The sequence below is a fragment of the Thalassophryne amazonica genome, chromosome 14 (assembly GCF_902500255.1).
Source record: "Thalassophryne amazonica chromosome 14, fThaAma1.1, whole genome shotgun sequence".
NCBI classification, from domain to species: domain Eukaryota; kingdom Metazoa; phylum Chordata; class Actinopteri; order Batrachoidiformes; family Batrachoididae; genus Thalassophryne; species Thalassophryne amazonica.
In genome coordinates this window covers 45,597,553-45,619,768 of record NC_047116.1, presented here as the reverse complement: position 1 = coordinate 45,619,768, position 22,216 = coordinate 45,597,553, and the positions used below count along the sequence as shown (strand labels likewise).

Sequence of the window (22,216 nt, the reverse complement as noted above, 5' to 3'; positions counted from 1 at the left end):
TTTTGGAGGGATTCAGTGGTAAATATAATAAGTATGGTTTATCAGAGCCTACAGATGATCAACCGTATTTTTTTAAAAACAAGTCCACCAAAAATCCTGAAAAATGTTGTTTTTTAAACAAGCAACTTAAAAAAATTAAAAGAAGAAAGGAAGAAAAAGTCCAAATCTGCTTATTATAAGCAAACATGGCAATTCTGACAGTGACCCAAATTTGGCGTTACACGGTCTGAAAAGCCTCTTGCGTCACCTGTAACATCAACATTAAAGCAGGTCATAACAGATCTTGAATAACTTTGTTATATTGGTGACTTATGAAAAAATGTTTTGGAAGATATTTTTTCAGTATTCACCTGTTGCAATGAACGGTTTGTGAATAATTCACGATTTGCAGCTGATTCATGTTTTGGGGGTTAACAGGCACTGATGAGAATCCTTTTTAATGAAATCAATGGTTAATAAAGGGAACAAAATCAAAAGGGGCTACACCTTTAACGTTTCTATCTAAACAAAACTCAGAGTCAGAGGTTATATATCCTTAAATTAAGCAAACGGGTCTCAAATAAATGACCTGTTCCTGTGGTGATTGCTTTAAAGCTACAGTGTGTATGACTGTAATGGTGAGGTTGCAGATTGCACGGTCACGATTTTACTTCTGTTCATGTTTTCACTTCTTTGGTAACTGAGATTCATGCTCCCTTGTTACCTCCACCAACGAAGCTGGAGGAGGTTATGTTATCGCCCCTGTTTGTTATCATTTTGGCAAGATCTGTTAGTCAGTATGTATGTTTTTTTTTTTGTCTATTTGGAAACAGCCTGGAGACCACAATTTTTTATATATCATTATGAAATTTTTACTGAAGATTCGTATCCTGATGGGCAAGACGCAATTCAGTTTTCAAGGTTATAGCTCAAAAGTCAAAGTCAGGAAAAATCTTGGAAATTTAGAAAAATCCCTCTCTTTAACATTGAAAGAAAAAACAAAATTCAAAAATTCACAACTGTCAAAAAAGATCAAATTTCTTTCATATTTGAGAGCATTATGTAGAATTGTATCCTTTATCGACTGCCAAAGTTTGATCTGATTCTGATTACAGATTTGTGGCCATTTAAAATTAACACTGAAAACCCCATTAAATGTATATTTTACATTATATCTTAATCAAACATGCCCAATCACTCTCATATTTGCAAGTGAGGCGCAGCCTGGCACTCACTGTTGCCTGACAAAGTTTGATCTGGATCTGAACCGGATTACAGATTTTGTGGACATTTGTATTTAATATTGGAAAGCCCATTTGTTGTGCATTTTGCATTATATATCAATCAAAATGGCTTCAATCACTCTCATTTGTGATACTAATGTGCAAACTGGCACTCTTAATACAATGTTTGATCTGCATCTGATCCGTATTGCAGATTTAGCAGATATTTGATTCTTTTTAACACCGTAAAGTCCTTTTAATCTATATCTATTTATATTATATTTTAGTTTATGAAAAGCCACTTCTAACAGGACTCTGAAAAATTTTCTAAGTGAAAAATTTGTGGAATTGGAAATTAGTGTTGGTGAATGTTTGCACTCTGTGAGCACTGTACTCTCGTATTCTCTTGAGATAAGCACTATGTCCCATCGTCCATTTCACAAAAATTTGGGCTCTCAAACTTGTTTGCCTGCACTATCAACCAGCAGACAGCATATAAAGTGCAACCACTAATTCTTCTTGTTTTTTCTTCAAGATTACAGCTGCGATTCAAAACTCGAAAGACAGAGCAAGTGTGTCCCTTTTGGGCTACTGTATCAACAAAGAAGTGCAACATAGTGGCTCATTCCCATGTGGATTTGTAAGGCCCATTCTCAGCTTATGAAGACATCGATTCATACACTAATGAACAGATGGTTATGAATGTTCCATTTTCAATATTCCAATATTCCAATATTCTGTTTATGGTAATAAACGCTGCTAAATCATACACACTGTAGCTTTAAGATCCATTATTTAACTTTAAATGGTAGGTAAAACCAAGATTGCACAATATGACCCCTTTTAAAATCTATGCAAAAACAGATATGATGTAGTTGAATCAGCTTACTGAAAATGGAAGAAGAAGGAGGCACCATGTTGTCAACATAAAACTGATGTGTGGTATCACTGGGAAGCAACAGCAGATTTTCTGTCGATTTGGCAAACAGTGCGGCAGTAGCAGGTTTCCCGAAGGATGCTGATGTCTCTTTGACAACTCCTTCTTTAAATCCCTTGGTTCTGCTTTTCTTTGTGCCTTTGTTTACGAGTTTTCGTTGTGAAACTCCTCTGGACTAGATGCCCCATCGTCACTGAGCGCCTCAGTGTTGGTGAAGGTTCCGGTGAGAGAGGCGCCCAGAGCCTGTCTAACAGGCGCCATCTCTGACAGAATGATGTTGTCGTGATTGCTCACCAGCGTCGTCTTGTCCATGATTTCCTTGCTATATTTGGACATCACGGCATCCAGAAAGTCGTATTTGTGTGACAACATACCGCTTTCAAATAGATACTTTGTGAGGTAAGAAAAGACAACGTTTGCCAGGAAGGATGCCACCATGGACACAGATTTGAAGGGGAACCGCTGCTGCACAAAATACTCTACAACCCCAGTTAGGTAGTGGACCTTCTCCTGGACCACCCAGCCAGGGTAGTAGATGAAGGGAGGGAGCTTGAGGTAGGGCTCCCCTCCACCAATGCGTAGCAAAAGCCCAAATATATAGCCAGCCACAGAGCCGTATGTGTTAGTGCCCTTTACGAAGAGCACGCTGAGGAGCTGAGGGAAGATGATGACATAGACCAGGTCAGAGCTCAAGTACCACAGTCCGTACACGGACCCGGTCAACAATGCCATGGCGGTGGCGAGTGCTCCGAATATAAAGATGGTAATGCGCATCACCCAAACGATCTCACGATCCGATGCCTGAAGGAGAGAAGAAACATTGTGAGTGAGGACAAAAGCGTAAGACACCAGAGGACAAAGAAAATCCAATGAGACACTTAATATCAAGTGAAATAACAATAATAAAACTGGCATTATTATTGTTGTTGTTGCTGTTGTTATAATCAGGCAGTTTTAAACTTTCATAGACTTTTTCACATGTATTTTGAATGACCTGTCACGGCCCACCTGAAGTACCTTTGTCGTCCATGAGGGTGCCACGGCCCACCTGCAGTAACTTGATTAAACTTTTATGTTCGGAAGTAAGTTTGTTGAAATAATTTGGTTCTGTTCACTGCATCACAAATAAACAATAATGTGAAAAAATAGAGCTGCAGGTTTGAAGCCCCCCCCCCCCTTTTTTTTTTTTTACATTCAACCACTATAAGTGAGAAGAAAAAAAAATCCATTATTTTTCTTCCCCCTCAGGTTTCACTTCATGCAACTTTTAGTTTATGCACTTACATCTTGGTAAAGGTTATGTGGTCTTGGAGCACTTCTTGTGTTCTCTAATTATAATGTAAATGTAATTTAATTGCAATGAATTTGTAAGTTTGTGAGGTGAGATCTTTTGGGGTGGGGGTAATAAATTTTCAGTTAGGTCATTTTGACATTTATTTTAATGATTTGGCTCTCTGCACTGACCATTCTTTAGTTTTCTTGCTGGGCAACTTATGTACAGTCACTAGACAGCCTGTTATGCTTGTAGAAGCGTGGACTGAATTGGTCTCTCCAGATGACATGATCACTTGAATTTGTGAATTATTGATTTCATCTGATGTCACACTGCCCCAGTTTTTACATCTTAAAAATTACTGATTTTATGATAGTTGATAATAGTAATAAACATTGGGCCTATATAAATTACATTACATCATAACATACCATGGTATCTTTATGATGTTTTAACAGCCTCCCAGTAGGCTGTTAAAGTGATGTCATGTGTCCCTGATAACTAGGGATTTGTATGGTAAAGAGTTTGACCGTACTACTACTCTTAGCAGTACTGACTAGGAGGCTGTGATTGGAGAAATTGTGCACAGTCCAAACTTTGCATTTTGGATCACCGGTTAGACAGCTTCATGATGAAGAGGTAAAGAGGAGGATTTTCTTAAAAAGAGGATCTGAAAGTTCAGCTACATTTCTCCAGAGATGCAAGCCTAGATTTGATTTTTCAGTGAAAGAAAATCTTATGCACAATTTTTTCAATCACAGCCACAGAAGTCTATAACTTCTTCTAGGTTGTCTGGGTGTCTTGGTGGCTTCCCTCACTTTTCTCCTTGCACAGTCACTCAGTTTTTGAGAACTGTCTACTCCATGCAGATTTACCATAGAGTGCCATATTGTTTGTATTTCTTCATAACTGGTGAAGTCCAAGACATATTCAGTGACTTGGAAATGTTCATTATCCATCCCCTAATATGTCTGAAGAAAACTGGCAATAAAACTCATTATTTTCAGTTTTTTTTTTCTTTTACCAAAGGGACCCATTACTTATGCAACCCATTGTCTTGGCTTTAATATTTTCAATTAATTTACGTCAAATTGTAGAAATTTGCTTTGAGTTTGAGTTTAAGCAAAATAATTGTAGAAATTTTATATTGAGAAGCCTGATTTACTTTTTGTATTTGAAATGGCATAAACAAATTTAAATGTGTGAACTTCCAAGGGGCCCAATACTTTTGGAGGACACTGTGTATGGATGACCACTGGCAAAAAAATCTGCATTTTTCCCAGCACCATTGGTTCTGTGTTGCTTACCGTTGCCCTAGCATATCAGAATTGTAACGTTTACCATTTTCATCAACTATAACTATTTTTATTCCTTTGGAAATAGTGAAGCAGAATTAAAATTGATTTATTGATTGGCTGATGAATGATTATGACCATTGACTGAAACAGTTTTTCTGCTCTTACCAACTGCCGAAAGGCGAGCTGATAGATGTTCCTGGCAAACATGGAGCTGGCTGAGAGAATGGATGAGTCTGCTGATGACATGACAGCTGCAGACACTGCCCCCAGACCAAAGAAGGAGATGTAGGGTGGGCACAGGTGCTGAAGCACGATGGGAAGGATCATGTCTGATTCATCCTTGGCCTTGGGAGGAATGGACCCATACGAGGTCTGGTTCCAATCTTAAACAAGAATGTGAAACAGTAAAAGACAAACTGCTGAATATCTTTGTAAAATGTAAAAATAAATGCAAACTTTACCTCAGTACTGTAGTGGTGTATTCTGAAGCAGAGGTCACATCAAGCTCTGTTCTTGTTTTTTTTTTTTTTTCAATGTGCTCTGTTGCAAGGAAGGAACACAGTTTCATATTTTACAAAAGTTTCTAGAATGAGTTGGAGTTATAACCGTAGACCTCAACAGTTTTTAGAAGAAGAACTCAACCCTTCAATTTCCTGTTAATTATGGAATTTTTAAATATTATTTACTGTCTTAATGTATTTATAAATTGTTTAGGTTCTTGTTATCATTTACACACTATTATTATTATTATTATTATTATGATTATTATTATTGTTATTATCAGTATTATTATTTTTATTTGATTATATTGTTGCATCTATTTTGTCATTTGATTTTTAAATGGACCACAATGGAAATGTGTTTTCACTTTCTTATGTCATTCATGTATTTTTAATGTACTTACAATTATATTATGTACTCACATTGAACTTACTAAATAACATCACGCACGCACGCACGCACGCGCACACCCATGCTTTTAATATATAGATGATTTACCTCCCCCTGCTGGAATGGTGTGTGAGTCCAGAATGTAATTATCAATGTACATTGCTCAGTGTTGTTAGCTAATATCTGTAGTTTCCAAAAAATATTACAACGTTCCATTTTGGCAGCATTCATCCCTGACTCAAAATACACAAACATACCAAACAGCAAATGTCAGCTCTCCCCAGTTTGTCCGTGATCGATGTTATAGGCACGCACCCACACACAGCTTTTTGTCTTTTCTGCACTCTGCCGCAAGCAGGCATTTTTATTTTTCCACACCCACAAACAGAGATGGTGGCGGAAGACATAAAATGTACTACACTTCACACTCATGGCAACGGCAACATGACACTTAACTCACTCATGTAACAGCAACATGATGCTTAGCTAAACTGACTAAACCAACTGAACAACAAAAACACAATCAATAGCACCAACAACACAGTTAAACTAAAATGAACCACAATAACAACATATAAAACCCCAAACGCTGAACTTCAATGGTGCATTGCAGCACAGTGCCAATTGTTCACTGTTGTTTGATACTATTGCTAATTTCTCCAAAAAATATTAGTCCTATCAACTTTCTGTTTTCGTAGCATTCATCCTTGACCCAAAATACATAAGCATACCAAACGACAAAAGTCAGCTCTCCCCAGTTTCTCTGTTAATGAAGCCACACACATACAGGCACGCACAGGTACATGCACACAGAGGCCACTTGAATATTATTTACCAGGTCGTTATTGTAAATAAGAATTTTTTTCTTAATAACTTACCTGGTTAAATAAAGGTTAAATCTAATTAAATCAAATTATAATATAGATTCCACCATACCTTCCCTGATTACAATTTACCTATACAGTACTGAATGTTTTTTATGTTCCAAGATAATGTTCGAAAACTGACACTGGACAGTGTGTTTGCACAGTTTTATGTAGATTTTGGTGGACATTCAACACATAATGGACATAATTCACCATACCGAGTGTGTTTCCTATTTGGCATGTGGTAACATTCCCAGAAGTACGAAGCACATACTTTGTGTCCCCTGTTCTGCAGGTCTTCACACACCTAGGTGTGCATATTGATGCTTCCTGTTTCGGCCCCTGCAGCATGGTGGCTTAGTGGTTAGCACTGTTGCCTCACAGCAAGAAGGTCATGGGATCGATTTCCACCTGTGGCCTTTCTGTGTGGCGTTTGTATGTTCTCCCCGTGTTTGCATGGGTTTCATCCGGGTGCTCCAGTTTCCTCCCACATTTAAAGACATGCAGGTTAGGTGAATTGGAAACTTAATTGCCCAGGTCTCCCTTGCAAAAGAGATCTCCATTTCAACAGGACTAACCTGATTAAATAAAGGTTAAAAAATTGGCAATGTGTATTCTTGCTATGCATACCATATACTGTCTTGGATATTGTTTCTTGTCTCTGCCTCTGCGTGGGTAATTGGAAATGTGTATTCCTGCTGTGCAGATGGCAAGCTGTCTCCACTCCCTGTTATGCTTTTCCTGTCAGGACTCCTGTGAGGTTAATGGGCAGGGCCGAGCTATGATAAAAAGTCTGTAAATTGTGTGAAAAGGGAAAAATAAAGTGACACTTCGATGCGTTCTCAAAATGGGAAATTGTTGCTCCTTCTGTCAGCTAATCACAATTTCCACAAGGTTCACTTATGATGCTGACAACTCAATTCATTGTAAAAAAAATTCTCAAAATATGCAACACCAAATTAGAAAAAGTTGAGATCACATTAAAAATGCAACCCAATAATTCTTACAGTGCATTTGCTTTGACTTTTATGTCATTGGAGACAGTATGAACCCAAGATATTTCATGTTTTGTGTGGTCACCTTCATTTCAGTTGTTAATATACATCCAATCCTGCATTTAGGCTTGCAACTCATTCCTCTCCAAAATGCTGGGATATGAAAGCATTTACCATTTTGAAATGTTGCCATTCCTTCTCATAACACTTAAAAGACATTTTGTCATTGAGGATACCAAGCAATGACGCATTCCAGGTCTTATTTTGTCCCACTCTTCTTGCAACCATGTGTTAAGGTGTGCAACAGTACAGAGTCATTGTTGCATTTTTCTTTCAAAAGTCTCCACACATTCTTTTTTGGGAACAGGTCAAGACTGCAGGTAGGCCAATACATTATCCATAACCACTTCTTCCACAGCCATAGCTGTCTAATGTGCGCAGAAAGTACTTTTGCATTGTCTAGTTGAAATATATACATGGATGTCCCTGGAAAAGATGTTGTCTTAAAAGCAGCATATTTTGCTCTAAAATATCAGTGTACTTTTACGTAGTAATGCTACCATCACCAAACTGTAAATGACCTTTTTCAAGGGCACAGTGGAAGGGCTGACCATGGTCCTTCGGCTTGGATCCCTCCACGACACAGACCTGGTCTTGTTTTCCGAGCTCCTCTGAGACCCCGCTGTCCGGTGCTTCGGCAGGGTGAAATTGACAGGAGAGACAGTGGAGGCTGGACACTGGAGAGTGCCTCTATTGTGGCACAAAGGGACATAACCAAAGCAATTGCCCCGGATGGCTAAACACCAATGCTTACTTGAAGATTCCAGGCTATGGGTGAGCCACATAAAATCCATGGGTGAACATTCCAGTCGCGCTTAAATCCTGGCCACTATTTTTTGGAAAAATCAGTTACTATCTACTCCTACAGTTATTGACACTGGGGCAGAGGGCAATTTCCTAGATTGCAGGATTATCTCAGACGCAGACATGCCTACTGAAGCACTCCGGTCATACCTCTCTTTGCATGTCTTAGACGGAGCACCACTACCTGTTATCACTCACCAAACGGCAGCCATCATGTTGGTGGTGTCTGGTGATCATAGGGAGTCATCCAGTTTTTCATGTTTTCCTCCACATCCCCCTTGGTCCTAGGGCACCCCTGGGCTGTGAAGAACAATCCCTGAATTGATTGGCCGACCGGGGCAATAACTCAATAACTCAGTGGAGCGAGGCCTGTCAGTGGGTGTCTTTGATCCTCTGTGCCACTCACCGTTGAGGTTAGGGTCAGTCAGCATACCTACTAACCCATCGTTAGTTCCTGTCAAGTATCATGATCTTGCTGAGGTGTTCAGCAAGGGTCAGGCCCTCTCACTTCCACCTCACCGGCCTTATGACTGTACAATTTATTTGCTCCTGGGCGCGACGTATCCCTCCAGTCATCTCTACAGCATCTCACGCTCGGAGAGGGAATCAATGGAGACCAATATCCGGGACTCCCTGGCCGGTGGATTGATACGACCCTCGTCTTCACTGCTGGGGGCAGACATCTTTTTTGTCGGTAAGAAAGACAGCACCCTGTGCCCCTGCATCAATTTTCAGGGACTGAACGCTATCACGGTCCACAATTGGTACCTGCTCTCCCTCCTAGATTCAACATTTAGTCCACTGCCTGAGGCCGCTTTATTCTTGAAATTGGATTTGAGGAATGCTTACCATCTGGTACATGTCAAGGAGGGTGATGAGTGGAAAACTGCCTTCAACACTCCCCTTGGGCATATCAGATATCTGGTTATGCCCTTCGGGCTCACCAACGCTACATTTCAGGTTTTGGTAAATGACGTCCTGCACAATTACCTCAACCAGTTCATTTTCATGTACCTTGATGACATCCTTATCTTCTCCCAAAACACAGCTGACCAGTCCATACATGTATGTCTGGTTCTCCAGCATCTGTTGGAGAATCAACTGTTCATACAAGCAGAGAAATGCGAATTTCAACAGCACACCGTCTCATTCCTCAGATTCATCATCTCCCATAACTCTATCGAACCAGATCCAGCCAAAGTCTCACCAGTCACTTCCTGGCCGGTACCCACATCCCGTTCTAGGCTTTTCCAACTTTTATCCAGTGGTGGACACAGATAACCAAAAAATTAACTTCGATAACAGATAATCAGATAACTGAAAAGTTATCTTTGATAAAGATAAACCGATGAACCACCCAAAAATGTATCGGAAGTTACAGATAACCGATAAATTCCAGTATTGTCTCTTATACATTTACAACTGCTAACAAGCTGAATTTGAGTTTTAACACCACAGTCACTTTTGGAAGCATAAAAAGCGACATAAGACCCAAATAATGAATCAGCACTTCTATGTTTGAACATGCTGCCCCCTTTTGGAAGCTACACGGCTACAGCACCCTGAGAGCAGAGGGTAGAGTGGTTTCTCCTGAAACTAGCTCGCATCTGTTTGCAGACGATAGAACAAAACATCTCTTAAGAAACTTTCAACAGGTAGGTCTCAACTGATTTTAAATTTTAAAAATGCTTGCTGCTGTTCAGCTTTGTTTGCTATGTTATCGGTCTAAAAGTTATCGGACGACAATTCATCGGAAGATAATTAGTCTGATAATGGTTTTTAAAGTTATCTAAAAAGATAATCCGATAATGAAAACATTATCTTCGATAATTATCTGTTATCGGATTATCAGAAGTGTGCCCACCACTGCTTTTACCTCAGGTTTATCAGGAACTACAGTCAGGTAGCGTCCTCCCTCACTGCCTTAACTTCACCTCTGGTTCCTTTTCAGTGGTCCACCCAGGCCGATAGGGCATTTAACTGTCTGAAGCAATGCCTTGCCACAACTCCTATCCTTATCCAACCAGACCTGAACTGTCAGTTTGTTGTGGAATTGGATACTTCCAATCTAGGATTAGAGTTGTGCTCTCCCAGAGGGCTGAGGGTGACGACTGATTGCATTCATGTGCGTTCTACTCCTGGCGTCTGTCTCCCCTGGAATGGAACTATGACGTGACGTGGGTAACAGGGAACACCTAGTGGTTAAGGAGGCCCTGGCAGAGTGGAGGCACTGGCTGGAGAGGGCCGCAGTTCCATTCACAGTTTGGACAGATCACAAAAACTTAGAATACATCCAGTTAGCAAAATGTTTGAATCCCCATCAAGCCAGGTGGGCTCTTTTCTTTGGATGGTTCAATTTTGTCTCATGTACCGACCAGGACCCAAGAACAAGAAAACAGATGCCCTGTCTTGGTAAGTCAACCTCCCGGCTCCATCAGTCACCTCGGAAGCTTGGGTTGTTGAGAGGTTCATCTGGAAGGCCCAAGATCATCATCCTGACCCAGAAGGAGGTCCTTCTGGGTGGCTGTTTGTGCCACCGGAAGTTAGTTCTGAGGTCCTCCAGTTTTGTCATTCATCTAAACTAGCCTGCCACCCTGGTGTCCATCAGACTCTGGACCTTGTCTATCACCGCTTCTGGTGGCCCACCATCCAAGCAGACGTGCATGTTTACACCCAAGCTTGCACCATCTGTGCCAGGGGCAAAAGCGTCACATCAGCCTCCCACGTCTGCTTGGACTTTGTCACAGCATTGTTGCCATCCGTGGGGAACACCGCCATCCTCACGATCGTGGACCAGTTTTCTCAAGCAGCACACTTTGTGGCCCTGCCGAAGATTCCATCTGCCCAGGAGACAGCGAACCTCCTGGTCCACCACGTGTTCCAGCTGCATGGCAATCCCTCCAACATCATCTCTGACTGAGGCCCCGGTTTACCTCCCGTGTCTAGCAGGCCTTCTACTTAGTGCTGGGTGCCTCTGTCAGTCTATCATTGGGGTTCCACCCCCAAACAAATGACCAGGAGTAGCGGACTAATCAGGACCTGGAATCCACCTTGCGTTGTGTCGCGTCATCCCACCAAATCACCTGGAGCACCCATCTTTCATGGGTTGAATACACCCACACACCCAACTCTGCTCCGCTAACAGACTCTCACCCTTTGAGGCTTCTCTGGGATACCAGTCTCTGTTATTTCCCAGTCAAGAGGATGACCTGGCAGTTCCTTCTGTTCAACACCACCTCAGATGTTGCCAGCAGGTGTGAAAGAGAGCCCGTTACACCCTCCTGCACATGAGGGAATGGACCCAACGCCACGCAGACTGGCATCAGACATCGGCCCCCAGCTACCAGCCTGGGCAGGATGTGTGGTTATCTTGCAGGGACATTCCCCTCCAGACAGACTCTAAGAAGGTGCCCCCCAGATACATTGAACCCTACGCAGTGGATTGACTGATTAATCTGGAAGCTGTGTGCCTTCGTCTGCCCTGGTCCCTCTGGGTCCACCCAGTTTTTCATACTTCTCATCTAAAACCTGTGCTTCTCATCTGAAACCACTCTGCCTGCTGGTGCTGCCTCCTCCTCCTGTCCAGATTGTGGATGGCCACCCGGCCTGGACTGTAAATAAAATCTTTGACATCTGTTGCCGGGGCCGGAGTTACCAGTACTTGGTGGACTAGGAGGGCTACGGCCCTGGCGAACGCTCCTGGGTGAAGCGGGACCTCATCCTGGACCCTTCTCTTCTCCGAGACTAATACCGGGACATCCTGACCAGCCTGGTGGGTTGCCTGGGGGCTTCCATTGGGGGGAGGGTACTGTTGTGTGCTGCCTTGTTGTCTGCTGGCTCCTGCCTTTTTTCCTATCTCTCTCTGTCTCCAGGTGCTGTGCAATGAAGCCAAGCAGCTGATTACCACATCTGCAGCTTATCCGAACACCTGCATACTATATAAACCCCGGTTCAGCACCTCCATATTCGCTGGAAACTCAGTTATCACATCTTGGTAACGTCTCTCTCTAGCTTGAGAGTTCATTCTGCATTCCTACGCAAATCCTTTTTGAGCTCTGCGCGTTCCTATGCCGCCTAGTAGAGCTCCATATTTTTTAGCATTTTTACGCTAGTTATTCTGTGGGTGCGTGTGAGCATTCCATGCCATCACTTATCTTTCCTTCTGCTCCTCCAGCAGTAAAACTGTATACTGTGAGCTTTGTGGGCTTCCACCAGGCACCGGTCATCCTTCCACCACATCATCCTCTGGCTCTGGTTTTCAAACCATCATCGTCCTGGTCAGTGTCCTCCTCCCTCCTGGTCCTGGTTCCAGTGGACTGCGGCTCCCTGTTTCCACCACTGCATGGGCTGGGTCTCCACACACCATGCCTCCTAACCATTTTCCACATTCTGTTGCACATTTGCAGTTTACTCAAGTGTTCCAATAAATCCAATTCATTTTTGCTCCATTTCTGTTTCCTGCATCTTGGGTCCATCATTCCGTTTGAGTTCAGACAACAGGTGAGAGATTTTGTTTGTCTTCACAACAACAATGTATCTGCACATGCAGGCCAGCCACAAACAGTTGACATGTGCGTAAGTAGTTGAAGTAGCTGATAATAGCTGATACGTTTCTGTATGAAAACTTGCTTTTTTGTCCTAAACATGGACAATTCATTAGTGCTACATGGATATTTCGTTTAGCTCATCGAAGCTTTAGTTATTGATTCATTCAGATATCGTCAACCTTGATTCAATATGTCAGACTTGGGACGTTGAACAAAGTTGGACGAAAGTCAAACAAAACTCTAACATTACGAAAACTAATCAAACAATAAGAAACCGCCAAGTAAGAAAGCAAAATGAAATACGGACCAATTATGGTTGTCGTGTGTATTTGTTCAAATTTTTCAACAGTTTAAAAATTCTGATGAAGCACCAGCTGCAGGAACAAAGCTGGTTAAACAATGCCTCTCAAAGTCCAGATTTCTTGTTTCATTTGAGCTTTGTTGTCCTTCATTAATGCCTTGTGACCGGGGTTTTAGTGTGAGAAATGGATGTTTTGTTACTCTCTCTTTGGAGGATTCTTGGATATAGCTGGAATGATTTTGTATCAAACTAGTAGTGTAGGACATAAATCATGAGTACCAGAGCTACATTTATTTGTTCATGAGACACCTTTTTCTTTACATGAACAAGCTGTACACAGCTTAGGGTCCCTTCACACATAACACGAAAGATGCAGAAACTGGAAGAAAATCCGAGAACCATAAACGAAATGGGGAACCACGAAACATTCCACCTGCTGTTGAGACGGACGCACTGTCGGACAGGCGTGCATGACACAGCAGCAACGATTTTGTGCACGGTTTCGTGTGCACATGGAAAATCGTACACACAGCAGTGGAGAGAAAAATTAATAAAACACCACAATTTATGTATAATGCTTAATTCCTGTTATAAAGACCGGAGTTAGCCTCCACCTAGACATACACCAGGAAGTAATGAAATGATAATACAATAACATGCTTTTGGAGGGCGGTATGCATTTTCAGAGGCCCGACGTTCATGCCCAGTTGCCCAAAATGACCGATATTCGTTCGAGTTTGTCTTGGGTGTTTTGGTGGCTTCCCTCACTATGGTAGCTCAGTTTTCAAAGCCAGATTTACCACACAGTACCACACTGTTTGTATTTACAAATGACTGATTTTCATATCTTAATGTTTTTGTAAGAGAAATTTGAAGCCCAACATAAATGACAAAGCCTTCTTTACAGTGTTCACAGTGTCGATCCTTCTTGTGTCCTTGATGATGTTCGGATTATCTAGGCTTCCGTTTCCATCTCAAGACCGTCAGTCATCAGCGCCCCTCCCTCTTGCCTTTGCATTTAGTAAACTCCACCCACTGTCCTCTCCTAACCCATTTACTGCCGCACTACTTATCATCCAGCCTTTCAACATACGTCTATTTGGACTTTTTACATTTCATTCTCCATAGGAACACAATGTGTCCTTCATTCCTGTGAACACTGACAACCACTCGTTCATTAGCACTAGTTTACATGAATCAGCTTCCGCGGGGCCACATTAATTAGTTTCTCTTCAGATGTAATATTCAGTAAACTGGCACTCTATGACAGGATCCGTCTGCCGCTGTTTACGCTCACGATACGTCACACACCCACATTTGCACTTCTAAAAAGAGCTGCTGTGCTGTAAATGAGCTCCAAAGTTATTGTTTTATTCCTTTGATTACACTTTTCATTTGGAATAAAGAATTTGATTCTTGGAATTTTCAATTGTTTTTGATGTTTCATTAATTACAATTGAATATGCATCTGTGTGTTAGTGTATTTAATGTGACATAAAATGCGCAACACTGACACAAATCTGTATATGATTAGAATTTTGATTCAATGGAGAACTGTCATACAATAAGTACTGTGCAGATGTTTTAGACACCCTTTGATAAAAATGTAGTGTATAGTGATTTTTTAAATTTCTTCTGTGTGTAAACATACTGAGTGTTCTGTGTGTTCATATTTGAAGTGTCAAAGCATTCTTCTTCCATCAAAATTCAAATGTGACAATTTAAATAATCCATGAACAAAACAATACATCAATTAGCAAATTATAGATCTCACTTGTCTAGCCTGAATGCTTACAGACTGGTCAATCACAACCAAAGACAAGGCTCATTAATCAATCAACAATAAAATGATTGTAAAATCCCGATTAAATACAACCAAGGATCTTATAAATTGCAGCTTTATCACCTTGAAGAGATTGCAGAGTAATTGTTGTTACCGTTGTTGGCATCCAGTCAGGATAATATGTAAAAGATTCAGGTGTAGTGTTTTTATGTTTCTTACTTTCTTCTTAGCTAGCAGGGGTGTGGTCAAGTGGTTCATGCTGTTGTGTGTTGGGGGGTGTGGCTGGAGGTTTTGGTGTTTTTTTCTTTTCTTTGCTCCTCAGGTGGCATGGAAGCTGATTTGTCTGTGGAAAAAAGGTGCTGGCTGAAGAATCCTCACCCTCGTCAATATCATGTGAGGCACCTGGGACTGGTGCTCACGTGCAGCCCTAAAGACTTTCAGCTGTAGCGGATAATTGGATGGCGCTCTGCTTTTAAGGCATGTGTGAATCAAGCAGAACTGCCGGGAACTCGACCTTGTGATGTTCGTTTGTGAGACGCTGAGGACCGCACCTGGGTTTGACACATTAAGCCTGTGAAGCAGGGAAGGGTGAGGACACATGCTGTCAGCACACAGTAAAGGTAATTAACTGTTTGACTAATTGTAGATAGTAACTTGATGTTTTGCTACATAGTATACTTGAAATTGTGATGAGAATGGTGTGACTTGCTTCTCACTGCTGTGGCGTGCAGGATAAGTGATCCTCCACTTATTGTGAGAAGCTGCTCATGTGCATAAAGATAAAAAGTACAGACCTTGATGTGTTGCTGATAGCGTGTGTCTTGTGAAAGAAATTGTTATAACTGCTAACTTACCTCACATCTTCTGTGCTTCACAGAGAGTCAGTTTGTCGTGTCCACCTGGGGGGTGTTTGTCTGATGGTAGTGAGTCCAGGAGCGCCGGACTTCTCTCCTTATGAACGCTGGAGAGCGTGCCAGCAGTCACTCCTCTTGAAGGACATTGGGTTGGGTTTTTTTGTATAATTTATTTAGGCACAGGTGAAAAATAAATTGTTTTTTGTTGATGGAACCGCTTTCTGGTTATTTTTAGTGCTGGGTCCTGTCTGACGCAGGTTCGCTCCTCAATCTGCGTCGACACATAACAGTAGTTCCCGGCCATTCCATAATGGACCCAGCGGCAGAGGCGGTTCCTTTTGCCGAGAAAGTCCAAGAACACTTGGAGAAAATATGGGAGCAATTACAGCATCTTGCAAATCAAATTAAACAAACAGACGCCCGTGTTACGGAGCTTGCAGCGCAAGTCGTTCCGCTTCCTGCTGCTCCAGCTGTGGCATCAGCGATACCGGGGCAGATAACTCCGTCACCCAGAGATTCGGTGTTCGAACCGATTATCTGTCATCCGGAGCCTTATGCGGGAGATGTCGAGGCTTGTGCTTCGTTTTTGATGCAATGTTCTCTGGTTTTTGCTCAGCGACCGGCTTCCTTCTCTTCTGATGGGAGCCGTGTTTCATACGTGACAAATTTGCTCCGAGGTGACGCCTTAGCTTGGATCACAGCGTTGTGGAGTAACAACTCGCCATTGTTAGGGTCCTTTAAGGATTTCTCCCGGGAGTTCCGACTGGTTTTTGACCATCCGGTGAAAACGAATACCGTTGCTCAACGGTTACTGAATCTTAGGCAGGGGAGGCGGAGTGCGGCGGAGTATTCCGTGGACTTCCGGATTTTTTCTGCTCGGTCAGGTTGGAATGCCGCAGCTTTGCGGGGCGTGTTTGTGGACGGGTTAAATGAGTCATTAAAGGACGAGCTGGCGGTCCGTGACGAACCAAACGATTTAGATGAGCTAATATCGTTGGTAATTCGTCTAGATGATCGGATGAGGGAGCGTGGACGCGAGAGAGGACGCCCATCAGAGCGGGGTTTTTCGTCTCGGGGCTTTCCCCGACACAGGTCTGGGCCGCCTCTTCTTCGCCCCACTGAGGCTTCCCCGACGGGACCTCTGGCTCCTCCTGTTGACGAGTCCATGCAGCTCGGTCGAGCAGAGATTTCTGTATTGCCCCGACTAGTAGACGTCAAAAAGAATAATGGTGACGTGACTCCAAGTGTTCTGGGACCGGCAACATAATACACATAAAAAAAAATAAATAAAAAAAAACCTAGCACGGGTGAATGGTTTTTTTTTTCTTTCTCTTTTTTTTCTATTTCTTGTTGGTGATTTGCAGGTTTGTCTGGAGGGGGAGGAGTGGCTGTTAGGCGGTTGGACGTCCGCCTGGACTCTTGTCCTTATTGCTTTTTTATGTGTTTTTAGGTATTTTCTGTTTGGGCATGTTGGGTCGTTTTCTTTTGTTGTTTTTTATTTCTCTACATTCCTAACCCCAACCTCACTTGCCCCAAGACCGTTTGTCTTGTGGGTGGTGGGGTGGTGCAGGTTGGTCACTGAGTATTCTCAGAAGACCTCTCCACCTAGGGGGGGAGGGGGGTGTTAGAGGCGTTTTTTTTTGTTTTAGTTAGGGCCCGGTTCCACTCCAGCCTCGGCGTGCCTTTGTACCGTTCGTCATTGGTGTTGCCGGGGTATGGTGCTGCGAGGACTTACCTCGGTCGGAGGGGTGGACCGATCTGTTGCCGTTCGCCATTTCGGTAGTTCCACCCCTCCCGAGAGGCTGGGGTATGGTCGAGTTGAGGCACCGGACGTTTTTCCGGTTCTCCGCTGCGCCTTGGGGTTGGAGCCGGGCTAGTTTTTTCCTGTTCCCTTCTCCGGCTTAGTATTGTGTGCGGTTCGCTGATATTGAGCCGCCGAAGGGCTCTGGGTGGGACCTGGGGTCTTTCGGGGTGCCGGGGAGGGTAACGGGGTTTAGAGTCGTTTTACCATCCCCCGGGGTTGTTTTTGGTAGTCCTCCGGGGGTTGATTTTTGCTTTTGTTTTGTTTCCTTCCGGGTTCCGCCTCCAGGGTTGATGGGACGGTCCTCTGGGGGGGAATTGGCTTGGGGCTAACTGGCCGAGTGTGCCCGGGTCTGGGGTTCCGGGGTTGTGGGGGGGACGCATCCTGGGGTTGATGGTACGGTCCCCTGGGGGGGCGCCGTTTTACTCTATGTACACCTGGGGACCTGTGTGGGATCTTGGTTCTGGCTGTTCCTCCTGGAACAGGTGATGAAGGCCTTCTGGGGGGGGTTGGGCTTTGCAGGTCATTCTGGGAGGGTTGTTTGTTATTTTTCTTTCGTGTATTTCTGTTTATATTGTGTTTGTGGGACTGTGTTGGGTTTTGGTGTTTGGGATGATTTCTTTTCTTCCCGGGGTTTGATGGGACGGTCCCCTGGGGAGGTTGTTGGGTGGGTTTTGTGTTTTTTTTTGTGTGTTGGTTTGTTTTGGGGTTTGTTTTGGGGCTTTTGTTGACTCCAGCCGGCCTTCCAGCTGCGGTGCTGTCTGCTTCCTGGCGTGGACCCCGGAGGGAGGTGCTGTTCTCGGTCCTGGTCTGGTCGGTCGCCGGGGGGCTTCCCGTTGATGGGGGGGTACTGTTGTGTGTTGGGGGGTGTGGCTGGAGGTTTTGGTGTTTTTTTCTTTTCTTTGCTCCTCAGGTGGCTTGGAAGCTGATTTGTCTGTGGAAAAAAGGTGCTGGCTGAAGAATCCTCACCCTCGTCAATATCATGTGAGGCACCTGGGACTGGTGCTCACGTGCAGCCCTAAAGACTTTCAGCTGTAGCAGATAACTGGATGGCGTTCTGCTTTTAAGGCATGTGTGAATCAAGCAGAACTGCCGGGAACTCGACCTTGTGATGTTCGTTTGTGAGACGCTGAGGACCGCACCTGGGTTTGACACATTAAGCCTGTGAAGCAGGGAAGGGTGAGGACACATGCTGTCAGCACACAGTAAAGGTAATTAACTGTTTGACTAATTGTAGATAGTAACTTGATGTTTTGCTACATAGTATACTTGAAATTGTGATGAGAATGGTGTGGCTTGCTTCTCACTGCTGTGGCGTGCAGGATAAGTGATCCTCCACTTATTGTGAGAAGCTGCTCATGTGCATAAAGATAAAAAGTACAGACCTTGATGTGTTGCTGATAGCGTGTGTCTTGTGAAAGAAATTGTTATAACTGCTAACTTACCTCACATCTTCTGTGCTTCACAGAGAGTCAGTTTGTCGTGTCCACCTGGGGGGTGTTTGTATGATGGTAGTGAGTCCAGGAGCGCCGGACTTCTCTCCTTATGAACGCTGGAGAGCGTGCCAGCAGTCACTCCTCTTGAAGGACATTGGGTTGGGGTTTTTTGTATAATTTATTTAGGCACAGGTGAAAAATAAATTGTTTTTTGTTGATGGAACCGCTTTCTGGTTATTTTTAGTGCTGGGTCCTGTCTGACGCAGGTTCGCTCCTCAATCTGCGTCGACACATAACACATGCACTTGGTTTCAGTGTGGGAGGTTCCCAGTTCAAATCCCACCCCTGCCACATTTCTCCATGTAATGTGGAGTTGCGCCAGGAAAGGCATCCGACGTAAAACGTGCCAATTCAACATGCAGATCCACCTTGGATTTGCTGTGGTGACCCCGAGTGCAAACAAGGGAGCAGCCGAAGGGACTTATTTACTTACTTTTTACTTTCTTCCTAGCTCTGTTTTTAATGCACAAGAGCTGAAGGAGGAGAAGAAATGGATTTAGTGGTGGATTTTCTGGGAACTGATGTACATCTGTACTGTATGACCATGTCTTTTAACTGTTTATCACCAAAAAAGGAGAAGGGATTTCTTTGTGTGTGTGTGTGTGTGTGTGTGTGTGTGTGTGTGTGTGTGTGTGTGTGTGTGTGTGTGTGTGTGTGTGTGTGTGTGTGTGTGTGTGTGTGTGTGTGTGTGTGTGTGTGTGTGTGTGTGTGTGTGTGTGTTACTTGCTGTGGATTATTGCATGCTTTAAATCATTGCTGCTGGTGTGGGGTGAGTGATCTCTGTGGCCTGGCTGTGTCACTGTGGCTGGAAGCTGTTGAGTTCTGTTTGCTATTTGTATTTATGGCATTTTTGCTTGGTTGGTCATCGTATAAGTATGATGGGGATTTGACAATAGGATCATAACACATTTATGATGTTGTATGATGTGATAATGCAGGAAAATAGCACTGAAGGCCAAGGTGTAAAATTTATGCCGTGCCATGAGTAAAAGGACCTCCTGTGCTGCTTCTTACTCAGTAATTCACCTTCTTCACTTTTCAGCTATGAGTTAATGATACTTGATAAATTATACACTCTGTACTTATAGTACAGAGAGCAAGACAGCGAGAGAGAGAGAGTGTGTTGTGTTTTCAATCTCTCATTTCTATCCACAACAAAGTCACACAGCCACTGTTTATTCCTGCTTTAGGTTTATGTAATTTTCTGACACATCTGTTGGTTAAATGTGTCAAACACGAGCGCCACTTCAAGAAAAAAAAAATCTTTGTTAAAGGCATTTAAATGGCAAATGGACTGCATTTATATAGCGCATTTCCATCTGCATCAGACACTCAAAGCACTTTACAATTATGCCTCACATTCACCCATATTAACACAGACACACTTACACACCGATGTCAAATTTGAACATTTCTGTCCTTTGTGACTCCTGGTGGTTATAACCGAATCACTGTTTCTACGCAAAATATTGTACTGCCAGAATCATTTGAAAATTGTGCAGGAATAGATGACACAAAATAAAGGATGACTGTAGAGAGAAAACATGGAAAATATAGACAAAGATTAAAAGAAATTAAAATATAAAACTCTGAAATGTTATATTTAGATCTAAAGTAAAGTCCAAAGTTAGTTATTCAAACTAAAATACTATACACAACCCAACAGTAAACTATACGAGGGCTGTCAATAAAGTAACGGTCCTTTTTATTTTTTTCAAAAACTATATGGATTTCATTCATATGTTTTTACGTCAGACATGCTTGAACCCTCGTGCGCATGCGTGAGTTTTTCCACGCCTGTCGGTGACGTCATTCGCCTGTGAGCACTCCTTGTGGGAGGAGTCGTCCAGCCCCTCGTCGGAATTCCTTTGTCTGAGAAGTTGCTGAGAGACTGGCGCGTTGTTTGATCAAATTTTTTTCTAAACCTGTGAGACACATCGAAGTGGACACGGTTCGAAAAATTAAGCTGGTTTTCAGTGAAAATTTTAACAGCTGATGAGAGATTTTGAGGTGATTCTGTCGCTTTAAGGACTTCCCACGGTGCGAGACGTCGCTCAGCGCTCTCAGGCGCCGTCGTCAGCCTGTTTCAAGCTGAAAACCTCCACATTTCAGGCTCTGTTGATCCAGGACGTCGTGAGAGAACAGAGAAGTTTCAGAAGAAGTCGGTTTCAGCATTTAATCTGGATATTCCACTGTTAAAGGAGATTTTTTTAATGAAAGACGTGCGGACGGGTCCGCGCGTCGGCTCACAGCCGACGCGACGCTCCGCCACAGGAAAAACACCTCTGTTGAAAGCCTTAAGGACAAGTTGGAACATGTCCTGCTGTTAAACAATTTCTCATATACTCACTCCACTGAAAGCCATCAAAAGCTGCCTGGATTTTACAAATGGTTATCAACACAGAGGTGTTTTTCCTGTGCCGCCGCACCGCGTCGGCTGCGTCCCGACGCGCGGACCCGTCCGCACGTCTTTCATTAAAAAAATCTCCTTTAACAGTGGAATATCCGAATAAAATGCTGAAACCGACTTCTTCTGAAACTTCTCTGTTCTCTCACGACGTCCTGGATCAATAGAGCCTGAAATGTGGAGGTTTTCAGCTTGAACAGGCTGATGACGCCGCCTGAGAGCGCAGCGCGACGTCTCGCACCGTGAAAAGTCCTTAAAGCGACAGAATCACCTCAAAATCTCTCATCAGCCGTTAAAATTTTCACTGAAAACCAGCTTAATTTTTCGAACCGTGTCCACTTCGATGTGTCTCACAGGTTTAGAAAAAATTTTGATCAAACAACGCGCCAGTCTCTCAGCAACTTCTCAGACAAAGGAATTCCGACGAGGGGCTGGACGACTCCTCCCACAAGGAGTGCTCACAGGCGAATGACGTCACCGACAGGCGTGGAAAAACTCACGCATGCGCACGAGGGTTCAAGCATGTCTGACGTAAAAACATATGAATGAAATCCATATAGTTTTTGAAAAAAATAAAAAGGACCGTTGCTTTATTGACAGACCTCGTATATTACAGAGTAGAGTTTATAGTATACTACATTAATACCAGTCAAAGGATTGGACATACATTCCCACACTTTTTTCAGTATATACTAATGGTA

General features: G+C 43.1%; 1 protein-coding gene across 1 annotated transcript in view; it reads right to left on the bottom strand.

Moving 5' to 3' along the window:
• Positions 1-1,880: 1,880 nt before the first annotated feature.
• Positions 1,881-22,216, bottom strand: part of LOC117525180 (high-affinity choline transporter 1-like) — a 40,329-nt gene continuing 19,993 nt past the window's right edge. Inside the window, exons 8-9 of the mRNA XM_034187029.1 lie at positions 4,876-5,093; positions 1,881-2,940 (exon numbers count right to left, since the gene is read on the bottom strand). Of these exons, the coding sequence (XP_034042920.1) occupies positions 2,284-2,940; positions 4,876-5,093 (875 nt within the window). The 3' untranslated portion in view covers positions 1,881-2,283. The remainder of the gene's footprint in view (positions 2,941-4,875; positions 5,094-22,216) is intronic.